Below are 11,286 nucleotides of genomic sequence, written 5' to 3'. Positions count from 1 at the left end.
ATATGTTTTATAATTATATAATTATTTTTTTACTGATTAGATAAATACAGCCAAAAAGAATTATAACCTCACGAACCACGGCATGCGATTACGATCATACGTTAACGTGTTGACTATTGCTGTCTCTATTCAATCAATAGAAAAATACACGTTAACGTATGATCGTTATCGTATGCTTTGATTCGCCCCCTGAATAAAAATCCCTAACAATCTTTTATATGCGGAAAAGTAATATATTCTTCAAATTATCTCGTAAATTCTTCAATTCCACTTGTAAAACAGTGTACTTAATCTGCCTTATAGCGAACTCCATTCGTATGGATAACAAAGGAATTCGAAGGAATTCGTTGATTTTTCAATCGTCTAATGGGAACTTTTCACGAGTTGATTTTTGCCGTGCGGCGAGGCTTTTCGACTCGTGTGAACGTAAGTCGCAGGAGACTAAAGTGACAATCCCTATAGAAAAATCCTAGTCGAACGACATATCGTGCGGCTAAAATCGACTCGTGAAAAGTGGGCATAACCAGTCAGGTTGTCGGTATGAGGGATGAGAATTTTCCTTATTTTGAGGTATTTTCCTAGAAAATGTAAATTGGAACGTGATTGACCACAACACTGTGTAGCCACCGCGAATGGTTATTTTGCATTTGCAGTCGATATAATTTCCAATCTCCAAACGCGAAAAATACAAATATGTATCACAATGGCATAGAATCAAATAAGGAAAAAATCGGACATAGCTCAAGATCAGGGGTCGAATCACGGCACACGATTACTATTATACGTTAATGTTTTGACTATTTCTGTCTCTATTTAATTAGTAGAAAAAGAAAGGGACACATTAGCAACCATGCGTTAACGAACGTATGCCGTAATTCGACCTCAGATTATGCTCTCAATTAAAATAGAAAAACGTCCATTATATTTCGAATATTTAAAAAACCTGGAACGCATCAACAATTCATATCCCACTGAACGTTTTCAACTGACGTGTGTTTTGTAAACACGAAATTTCACCACACCTTCACTACGATTTCACCATAAAAAAATTAACGAATCACACCATCACCCCTACTTTTCATTTGGACTTCCCAGATTTCATTTATCAAAAAATACTTTACAAGAGAACAAGTGAAAAACAAAAAAAAATTAAAAATAATTAATATTTCAACTCGAAATTGAGAACAAATTTTATTTCTTTCGATTTATTTGACATCGTTTATTATTAAATTACAACAATTAAATCAAGTCAATTGTGTAAAAAATATATACAGCGAAAAAAAATCAGGGAAAATGTCAACCGCAGCATTCCAGACTTTTGAGCGATTTTCGCAAAGTTTAGGACGTAAATTGTAAGTATTTTCTTTTTTATTAAATTTCAATTAATTTACCCCAAGAAATTTATGCAAGTCATTCAATTTAAAATTATGCATAAAACAATCAAAAAAACAAGTCGACATTATTATGTGCAAGGTCTAATTAGATTTCCATAACAAAAAAAAAAAAAAACAGGGCTATTAGACTATAATTTCATTTACCTGCCGGACTATTTCCCCTAGTATTTTCTTAATGACAATTAAAAAGTTTAATCACTGAATGTACCTATACTTCATCAATAATTTGTGGATTTCAGCTTTATTGGCCTTGTTTACCTTTTTTTGAATTTTTATTATTATTCTTTAATATACCTACCTCTGACGTGGCCTTTTATAAGATATATTTATAGACTAGTCGGCTGACTTAATTTGTTTTCTTGTGACACAACTGTGAATTATTTGTACCTATTGTAGGCATATTCTAGAATGTTTAACAAATTTTATCATTCAAATATTATGACCTTCTAGGAAGGGTAAAGATTAGTGATATGTTCCATAGAAATACAAATTTGATTACAATCTCAAGTCATCATACATTTACACCCAATTACTTTCCCTTCTGAAATCAAGAGATATTATTTGCTTGTCATGTTTGTTTAGTGATATAATTTTAAAAATATAAAAGGTTCGAAAAAATATACTTAATACTGCATCTGTCTGGTGTATACCTACAAGAAAAACAATTGAATACCTATGCAAACTAATACTAAATTATAATTTTTATGTGTGTGTATAATTAGACCGAGAGCCGGGAGCAGATTTCTTGCGTGAGAGGTAACCGATTCATATGAATGTCAGAGGTAGCGTGGGTCATGGTGATGACGAATACCTTAGTCTGCCTGCATTTATTTGGGCCGTTGTCGAGAAAAAGCGCATCAAAAGTACCATTTTTCTGAAAATCGATTTAGTGAGGGTAACCACTTAAAATTTATTGATAACCAACGCCACATACTCACTGATAACAAATATACCAATGGCAGACATTTTAAGTGTGGCCAAAGCCCCGGCAGACTGTCCCGAAAATGCGTTTTTTTTGGCGTTTTTAGACTTTGGGGTAACCACCTAAAATTAATCGCATCCTGTAGCGGTGGACTCCCTGATAACAAAAATACCCATGGCAGACATTTTGAGTGTGGCCAAACCCTCGGCAGACGGTTTTGAAAATGCAGTTTTTCTGAAAATTGATTTATTTAGGGTAACCACTTGAAATTAGTCGCATCCTGTAGCGGTGGCCTCCCTGATAACAAAAATACCCATGGCAGACATTTTGAGTGTGGCCAAACCCTCGGCAGACGGTTTTGAAAATGCAGTTTTTCTGAAAATTGATTTATTTAGGGTAACCACTTAAAACTAGTCGCATCCTGTAGCGGTGGACTCCCTGATAACAAAAATACCCATGGCAGACATTTTGAGTGTGGCCAAACCCCCGGCAGACGCTCCCGAAAATGCAGTTTTTCTGAAAATTTATTTATTTTACTTTTTCACATAACTCGCGTATTATTGGACCTAGCAGAAACAATTGTATAGCAATCGTAAAGCTAATTGAATTTCCTACAGAATATGTTAAATAAGTTTTTTCGATTAAACCTTCGGTTTAAGAGTTAGGGTGGTTTTTTTTAAGCAAGTCAAAGGGTGATTTTCTTATTTTCGTCATATCTCTTTTATTTGAGCTTTTTTTAAAATTAATTTGAAGTAAAAGTTGTACATCTTTTTATTACCTTCATTTATTACATTAACCGTTTTCGATCTGTAGGGAAAAAACTTCAAAAAGTTTGCAATTTTTTATATAGCAAAAAGGTTCTACATAGTACAGGGTAATTTCCAATAAATGTAACAAAAACCTAGGCGTGTAGGTTGCACTCAGGCAAGAAAAAAATTGTATAGTTTTAGGCGGGGAGGGGTAAAAAGATTACAATTTTTTATATAGGAAAAAGCTATATAAAAAATGCAAACTTTTTGAAGTTTTTTTCCTACAGATCGAAAACGGTCTGTCAAATCGAAAAACCGTTAATGTAATAAATGAAGGTAATAAAAAGATCTACAACTTTTACTTCAAATTAATTTTTAAAAAAGCTCAAATAAAAGAGATATGACGAAAATAAGAAAATCACCCTTTGACTTGCTTCAAAAAAACCACCCTAACTCTTAAACCGAAGGTTTAATCGAAAAAACTTATTTAACATATTCTGTAGGAAATTCAATTAGCTTTAAGATTGCTATACAATTGTTTCTGCTAGGTCCAATAATACGCGAGTTATGTGAAAAAGTAAAATAAATAAATTTTCAGAAAAACTGCATTTTCGGGAGCGTCTGCCGGGGGTTTGGCCACACTCAAAATGTCTGCCATGGGTATTTTTGTTATCAGGGAGTCCACCGCTACAGGATGCGACTAGTTTTAAGTGGTTACCCTAAATAAATCAATTTTCAGAAAAACTGCATTTTCAAAACCGTCTGCCGAGGGTTTGGCCACACTCAAAATGTCTGCCATGGGTATTTTTGTTATCAGGGAGTCCACCGCTACAGGATGCGATTAATTTTAGGTGGTTACCCCAAAGTCTAAAAACGCAAAAAAAAACGCATTTTCGGGACAGTCTGCCGGGGCTTTGGCCACACTTAAAATGTCTGCCATTGGTATATTTGTTATCAGTGAGTATGTGGCGTTGGTTATCAATAAATTTTAAGTGGTTACCCTCACTAAATCGATTTTCAGAAAAATGGTACTTTTGATGCGCTTTTTCTCGACAACGGCCCAAATAAATGCAGGCAGACTAAGGTATTCGTCATCACCATGACCCACGCTACCTCTGACATTCATATGAATCGGTTACCTCTCACGCAAGAAATCTGCTCCTGGCTCTTAGACTAAATATACACTGATTGTAGAAGCAAAAACATGTGAAACATTTAACAATCAAAATACTTCTGAGAGAATAATAATTTTGATAAGGCAATAAAAACAAAGTATAGGTACCTCTTAAGAACTAAGGAACACCATTGTTGTAATAACGTTTTTGGTGTGTTAGATAGGTTCTAATAGGACTTCAGTATTATATGCCTACTATTTCTTGCGCCCCAACCCTCAAATATTTTACTATGAAGTAAATTTTGCTCAAAAGAGCATCGCTTTCCCCCATTCGAAACCACCTGTAGATAACTTTCACTTAGTTACTTGGTTTTCAGATCCAAAGTTTAGTCTCTACAATTTTATAAGTAGGTACATATCAAGTTCAGAGTTCAGTTTAAAAAAAAATTATGACAAAATTATAGCTTCAATAAATAATAACAAAAGTACCTACCTACTCGTACAACACCTTTTTGAATTTTTTTTTGTTGGACAGAAAACGTTGAAGTTGTTGTGAAATAAATGATTCGATGATCATTAAATAATAACACTAAAACAATGTCATCGTTTAACTGCAAAATATTTTAATAAATTCTCTTTGTTGTTTCTGTTTAAATATAAACCAGCTTTCTTTCAATTTATATCCGTTCCGTTTCAAATTGTCGGTTCCAGAAGTTTTACTATAACGTTTTAAATTATTTCATTAGATATAATTATTATACTATTACTATTGGACAGTTAAAAAGAAAGCGTTTTGTCGACAAACCGGTAAAGCCACCGGATGTAAATCCCAATCCCACTAAGAATTTATGGCGGTATGTGAAAGATAAAATCAAGATGATTTTTGGTAGAGATTTCAGAAAACAAGGGAAGCAATATTATATGAATTTCTATTTTCCACAAAAAATCAATTATTTTTGATCTTTTGTCAAAAAATACCGGGAAATACTGGTACATATTTTTCAAAATTTGTGACCAGGTTTTTTTTTGGAAAAATTACTAACACAGTTGCGAATACAAATAAATCTCTTGTCAATGTTAATTTGTCACAAGAGATCATTGGATTCTATTTCAAATGAAAATCGACATTAGTTAAAATATTTTGAATCTATCCCTAGTAGGTGTTAAGCTGTTTGTTTCCTTAATTTCCTTAAGGGGCCAATTATATGTACCTATCATTGAAATCAATCCGGGAAAATTTTTGAATGGATATTTAACTGCCTTTTGATTAGAAATGCAAATTATGTATTGATCGATTGGAAATGACACAAAGAATTTTTTTTTAGAAAAATAAAGTTTAATTGGTATAGTTATTTTGTGCTATAAATGTGTTTTTCTTTTTCACGGACGGAAAGTCATTTCCCTGAACAGCTGATTCATAACATCAAAAAATGAAACGATGGGTTCCACGGATTTGTGTTTCAATTTCACACAGTTTCACTAATACATTTCTGTCAGATAAAATTTATCGGCTGGATTTCAACCAGGCACACTGAAATTTTCAATGATAAGAATTTTCAATGACAGGAATTTTCAATGATTGCTATAAACGACCTATCGAAAAAATTCCAATGATTGGTTTCAATGATGAAAACCAATTATAGCTATAACTGGCCCCTAAAAATAAGAACAGTACTGTATATTCTAACTTCAGCAAATAGTGTTATATTTTTAATCATTAGTATTTTTCGAAACCACAAAATCGCTGTATGGTTTTTAAGTTATTTTTTGATAGAAACCCCTTATTTAAAAAAAAATATTATTTCTGGTTATTCATGAGTACATCCCCCGTTACGTACAGACAAATATGTCGTCGATTGCGGCAAAGTCAACCAAAGACACTCATATCTAAAAAAAATTGAACTCCTCCAGAGAAGCAACTAAGATATATGGAGCTCGGAGAGTTAATGTTTAAAGAAATATATAAAACTTGGTCTTTTAATGCTAAAAAAAACAAGTAATTGTAAGCCTTAACTTATCGTACAGTTTCTGTAATAAATTTAAAAAATTAGTAAGATGTACATATCTTAACATAATAAAAATGATAATTGTCACCAACAAGAAAACCTCACGTTTTTCCGTTGAATACACCAAAACAAAGTGTTCTAGTTCCAACAAATTCAATTAATTTTAAAAATGCTTAACACTTCAAATGTTAATATTTTGATCAAAACTGTGTCGATGAGACATTTTAGTTCGATTTCATTTAATACAATAAAAAAAAAAAAACAATTTGTCCGATTCGACTCTTTGATTGTGTCAGTAAACAGACGAAAACATTCTTTTAGTTATTAAATTTAAGAAATCGTTAAGAATAAGTATTTATTGTTTTCTTAAATAAAATTTCAGTGAACCGGAGGTGCGTTATCATTTAATGCGAGTATACTTATGTCTTGGTGCAACAACAGCAGCATCAGCGGCCGGTGCCGTATTATTTCTGACCGGAATCCTTGACACCGGTATATTAGGTGCCTTGGCTTCGTTTGCTCTGGTTATGTGTCTTCATTTCATCAAAGACAATGGAAAGAACTTTTATCCACGTTTAGCAATGCTTCTTGGCTTTGGACTATGCTCTGGACAAGCTCTTGGACCTCTACTCGAATATATTGTACACTTGAATCCAGCTATTATCGTTTCAGCCCTAAGTGGAACAGTTATAACCTTTTTAACACTATCCTTGGCTGCACTTTTGGCTGAACAAGGAAAATATATTTTCCTCGGTGGTTTGCTGGTCAGTGTTCTGAATACCATGGCATTGTTGAGCATTCTCAATATTTTCATGAGGTCATACATAGTGGTCCAAGTAAGTTGTTAAATAATATAATCTCAAAATCAATTGTTATTTTAAAAACATAATTTCTTTCTTTCCAGTTCCATCTTTATGTCGGACTTATTGCAATGGCTGCTTTTGTCCTCTTCGACACACAAATGATCATTGAAAAATGCCGCATGGGCAACAAGGACTGCATTCAACATTCGTTGGATTTATTCTTCGACCTAATCAGTATGTTCAGGAAGCTGTTGATCATTCTTACACAAAAGGTCAGCTATATTTCTTATCTTGTATAATCTATTTCAATTTTTTGTTTTCAAAATCATTCAGATGAGACAAATAGTCGAAATTGTCTATGCATAATATCAAAAATTCAAGAAAGAAAAAATAATGATTGATTCGTTTAATATTTCAGGAAGAAAGACAGAGGCAGAACAAGAGACGAGACTAAAAAACATCCGTTGGCTGTTAAAAATTTACAGTTTTCTTTGTGTTAAATGAAAACATTAACGATAATTAACAATTTTTGGAATAAGTTATAGGTTTACTTTTGAATTTTTCTTTGTTCGTTTATTTAAGGTAATGCATCTGTATACAACAATTTTGGTAAACTTGATGTTGTGTATATGATATAATCGTAAAGACTTAAGAACAAAACAAAAATGCATTACAACTAAAATTAATATTAATAAATACAAATTCTAAAAACAAAATTGAAAACGTGTTTTTAATTTTTGACTCGATAGAAAATAAATTGAGACGAATTTTTTGTTATCCAGGGGATTATCTTTATACATAGAACATCAAAATTATCTATGAAACCAATGAACGACAAAATCACAATTAGGTAAACAAATAACGGAAAATTGTGGGCTATCGTTCATAAAAAACGATTCCCTGGGACTGTTGTCCTTGTTTCAAACATGGGTATAAGAATGATGCCAAGCGCAAAGGTTTCGGAAAAATTTCAAGATGAATTAAGCTGTTATTTCATATTTTTATTTGTTCCCTGGAAATAAATTCCGAGGGAGACTAGCGATCTGACAGTAAATTCGTACGCAGTTGGAACTAAATTTTAGCCGAGATAGAATTCCCATACAAGTTATCGATAATTTGTATGGGATCCATTTTAGCTCAGCTTAAATTTTTCGATAATTTGTATGAGAGCAAAAATTTATCTCGAACTTCGTACCAGGCTTAAAGGCTTGGCCACACCGGAGGGTATGCGGTATAGCGGTAACGATATTTGTACTAAAAAAATTCCACACCTGAACGTTGATGTGTCAGTTTGGAATTTTTTTCATACAAGTACCCTCACCGCTACCCGTACCGCTACCGCATACCCTCCAGTGTGGCCTAGCCTTAAAGGCTTGGCCACACCGGAGGGTATGCGGTATAGCGGTAACGATATTTGTACTAAAAAAATTCCACACCTGAACGTTGATGTGTCAGTTTGGAATTTTTTTCATACAAGTACCCTCACCGCTACCCGTACCGCTACCGCATACCCTCCAATGTGGCCAAGCCTTAAAAGTAAAGAGTTCTAACCGCAGCATCTTGTGATGGGAATTTTTAAATATTTGGAACTATACCGGTGTTCAAAATTTGAACTAAAAGCCAAGTAGTTTCAGATGACAAATCGAACCGCCATTTTTTTTATCACAAACGTAAACAAACAACGATTTTAAAATTCTGAAAACTAGACAGCGCTGAGGTCACTACTTTACATTTAATTCAGACTCTGACGGCTAGCCATCCGATATTTCGTTTGTTTTCCCAGAGTGCATAGGTCAGAACGGATGGACGCCATTTTTAGAAATACAACAAGTAAACAAAACTGTTTCCAAACTCTGAATGCTAGGAGGCGCTCAAGGAGCTAAGCAATACGGCTTGCAGTATACCGTCACCAATGTGCACACAGATATTTACCGCTTCATAACTACTACCTGCCCTTTTACCTGTGTTGAAGTTAGAGATTTTATACTTTGTTATAAAATACTTTGTTTATTTAATGTTATCATGTTGTATTGTTTTTATATGTTTGTTTAATGAAATTAAATTAATTATTACTGTTCAGAATCTTAATATATCAGGTTATTAGGCTATTGATTATGTCGAAAAAAACAGGGTAATAAGGAACTAAGACGTTCACGGGTTTTTATTGCAGGAATCGTTCAATGGGTTATAAAAGAAGATAAAACCGCGGAGTGCTATTAAATGAGAGGGTGGAAACTGAAGATAGGGGTGCAAAAGCCCCCTTTTTGGTTTTTTCAATATACCTCGTAAACCAAGCAAAATTTTGATATATTGTGTATACAACTTTTTGTAGAGAATTAAATTTCCAATTGGAATAATGTTTTTTAAAAATTGAAAAAAAAAATTTCCATACCAAAATAGTCGAAACAATCATAAAAAAAATATCAAAAAAATCGATTTTTTGAGTTTTTTTGCTTTTTTAGTTGTACATTTTTTTTGGGTTGAGATAGACATAAACATTCCTCCAAACAAAAAAAGAAGATTAAATTTCCTTCAAAATGCTGTACTCACTAAATTTTTTCATTGAAAATTGACCGAAGTATGGCCATTTTAATCTATCTTTTTTTCGCATTTTTAGTTTTACTTAAGTAAAACAGAAACATTTGAGGGGAAAGTACGATTACTTAAGCACCAAGAACTGATAATGAGATTTTGTAGAGGGGTTAAATACAATCATTGTTTACTATGGGAGGGGGGGTCAATGTCCCCCCGTTTTGGAGGGAGGGGCAATTTTCTAAAAAAAATACTTAAAATTAAAAAAAATTATTAAAAAACAACGGCAACACTTACAGTTTTGATTGATATTTTTTTCAAAATCTAGAATTATAAACTTAATATTAATTTTAAAATGAAGTTATTTTAGTCAATTCTTTTTGAAATACCCGATTTCAAAGTCAAAACTTGTAAAAAAAATGTTTAAAAAGCACATTGAGAACAATTTTCACAAAGACTGTGGACTTCAATACGACAAAGTTAACTGCCTTAATTGATTTCTTATCAAATCATGAAAATCATAATGTTCCTATGCCTTCTACTTTTTGAGAAAATTTAAAAATAGACAAAATACTTTCTTTATCGGAATCACTCGTTTATTTCAAAAAGAATTGATTAAAATTACTTCATTTTAAAATTAATATTAAGTTTATAATTCTAGCTTTTGAAAAAAATATCAATCAAAACTGTAAGTGTTGCCGTTATTTTTTAATAATTTTTTTTTAATTTTAAGTATTTTTTTTAGAAAATTGCCCCTCCCTCCAAAACGGGGGGACATTGACCCCCCCTCCCATAGTAAACAATGATTGTATTTAACCCCTCTACAAAATCTCATTATCAGTTCTTGGTGCTTAAGTAATCGTACTTTCCCCTCAAATGTTTCTGTTTTACTTAAGTAAAACTAAAAATGCGAAAAAAAGATAGATTAAAATGGCCATACTTCGGTCAATTTTCAATGAAAAAATTTAGTGAGTACAGCATTTTGAAGGAAATTTAATCTTCTTTTTTTGTTTGGAGGAATGTTTATGTCTATCTCAACCCAAAAAAAATGTACAACTAAAAAAGCAAAAAAACTCAAAAAATCGATTTTTTTGATATTTTTTTTATGATTGTTTCGACTATTTTGGTATGGAAATTTTTTTTTTCAATTTTTAAAAAACATTATTCCAATTGGAAATTTAATTCTCTACAAAAAGTTGTATACACAATATATCAAAATTTTGCTTGGTTTACGAGGTATATTGAAAAAACCAAAAAGGGGGCTTTTGCACCCCTATCTTCAGTTTCCACCCTCTCATTTAATAGCACTCCGCGGTTTTATCTTCTTTTATAACCCATTGAACGATTCCTGCAATAAAAACCCGTGAACGTCTTAGTTCCTTTCTAAACTACATAATCAATAGCCTATATGGGCCTTATCACGAAATAAATACAAAATCATTAGGCAATTTGTATTAAAGAAAAAGATGTCTGAAATGAAATACAATATTGAAAAGCTTCGGGGAACCGAAAATTTTGAAGACTGGAAGTTTTCTGTTGAAGCTTATTTCCAAATGAAGGGGCTTTGGAAGGCTGTTTCTGATGAAAGTGAGAAGGATGCAGCAAAGCTCTTAAATGCAAAATCGGAGCTTATATTGCTTGTTGAACGATCCATTTATCCTCATATAAGGCATTGCAAAAGTGCTAAAGAAATTTGGGAATCTCTCCAGAAAATTTTTGAAGATTCTGGTCTTGTGAGGAGAGTTGGGCTTATTCAGAAGTTTTGT

At 32.5% G+C, this 11,286-nt stretch overlaps 1 protein-coding gene across 2 annotated transcripts; it reads left to right on the top strand.

Moving 5' to 3' along the window:
- The first annotated feature begins 1,088 nt into the window (after window positions 1–1,088).
- Window positions 1,089–7,704, top strand: LOC129910891 (bax inhibitor 1). 2 transcript variants are annotated; one of them, XM_055988482.1, is made up of 4 exons: window positions 1,089–1,352; window positions 6,568–7,021; window positions 7,090–7,260; window positions 7,322–7,434. In XM_055988482.1, the coding sequence occupies exons 1-4, from the start codon at window positions 1,294–1,296 to the stop codon at window positions 7,352–7,354; spliced, it is 717 nt and encodes a 238-aa protein (XP_055844457.1). In that variant the 5' UTR covers window positions 1,089–1,293; the 3' UTR covers window positions 7,355–7,434. The 2 variants fall into 2 exon arrangements, with proteins under 2 accessions (XP_055844457.1, XP_055844456.1); XM_055988481.1 differs by having other exon boundaries at window positions 1,094–1,352; window positions 7,407–7,704.
- Window positions 7,705–11,286: the final 3,582 nt, after the last annotated feature.

The sequence above is a fragment of the Episyrphus balteatus genome, chromosome 2, assembly GCF_945859705.1.
Source record: "Episyrphus balteatus chromosome 2, idEpiBalt1.1, whole genome shotgun sequence".
NCBI classification, from domain to species: Eukaryota; Metazoa; Arthropoda; class Insecta; order Diptera; family Syrphidae; genus Episyrphus; species Episyrphus balteatus.
Note: the sequence above shows the minus strand (reverse complement) of the source record. Positions and strands in the feature narration are given on the sequence as shown.

Bases quoted from the DNA above. Each gene is read 5' to 3' on its own strand.
- LOC129910891 (XM_055988481.1), top strand. From the start codon at position 1,294: ATGTCAACCGCAGCATTCCAGACTTTTGAGCGATTTTCGCAAAGTTTA. The intron at 7,022-7,089 runs GTAAGTTGTTAA...CTTTCTTTCCAG, and splicing joins GGTCATACATAGTGGTCCAA to TTCCATCTTTATGTCGGACT. The intron at 7,261-7,406 runs GTCAGCTATATT...TTAATATTTCAG, and splicing joins TGATCATTCTTACACAAAAG to GAAGAAAGACAGAGGCAGAA.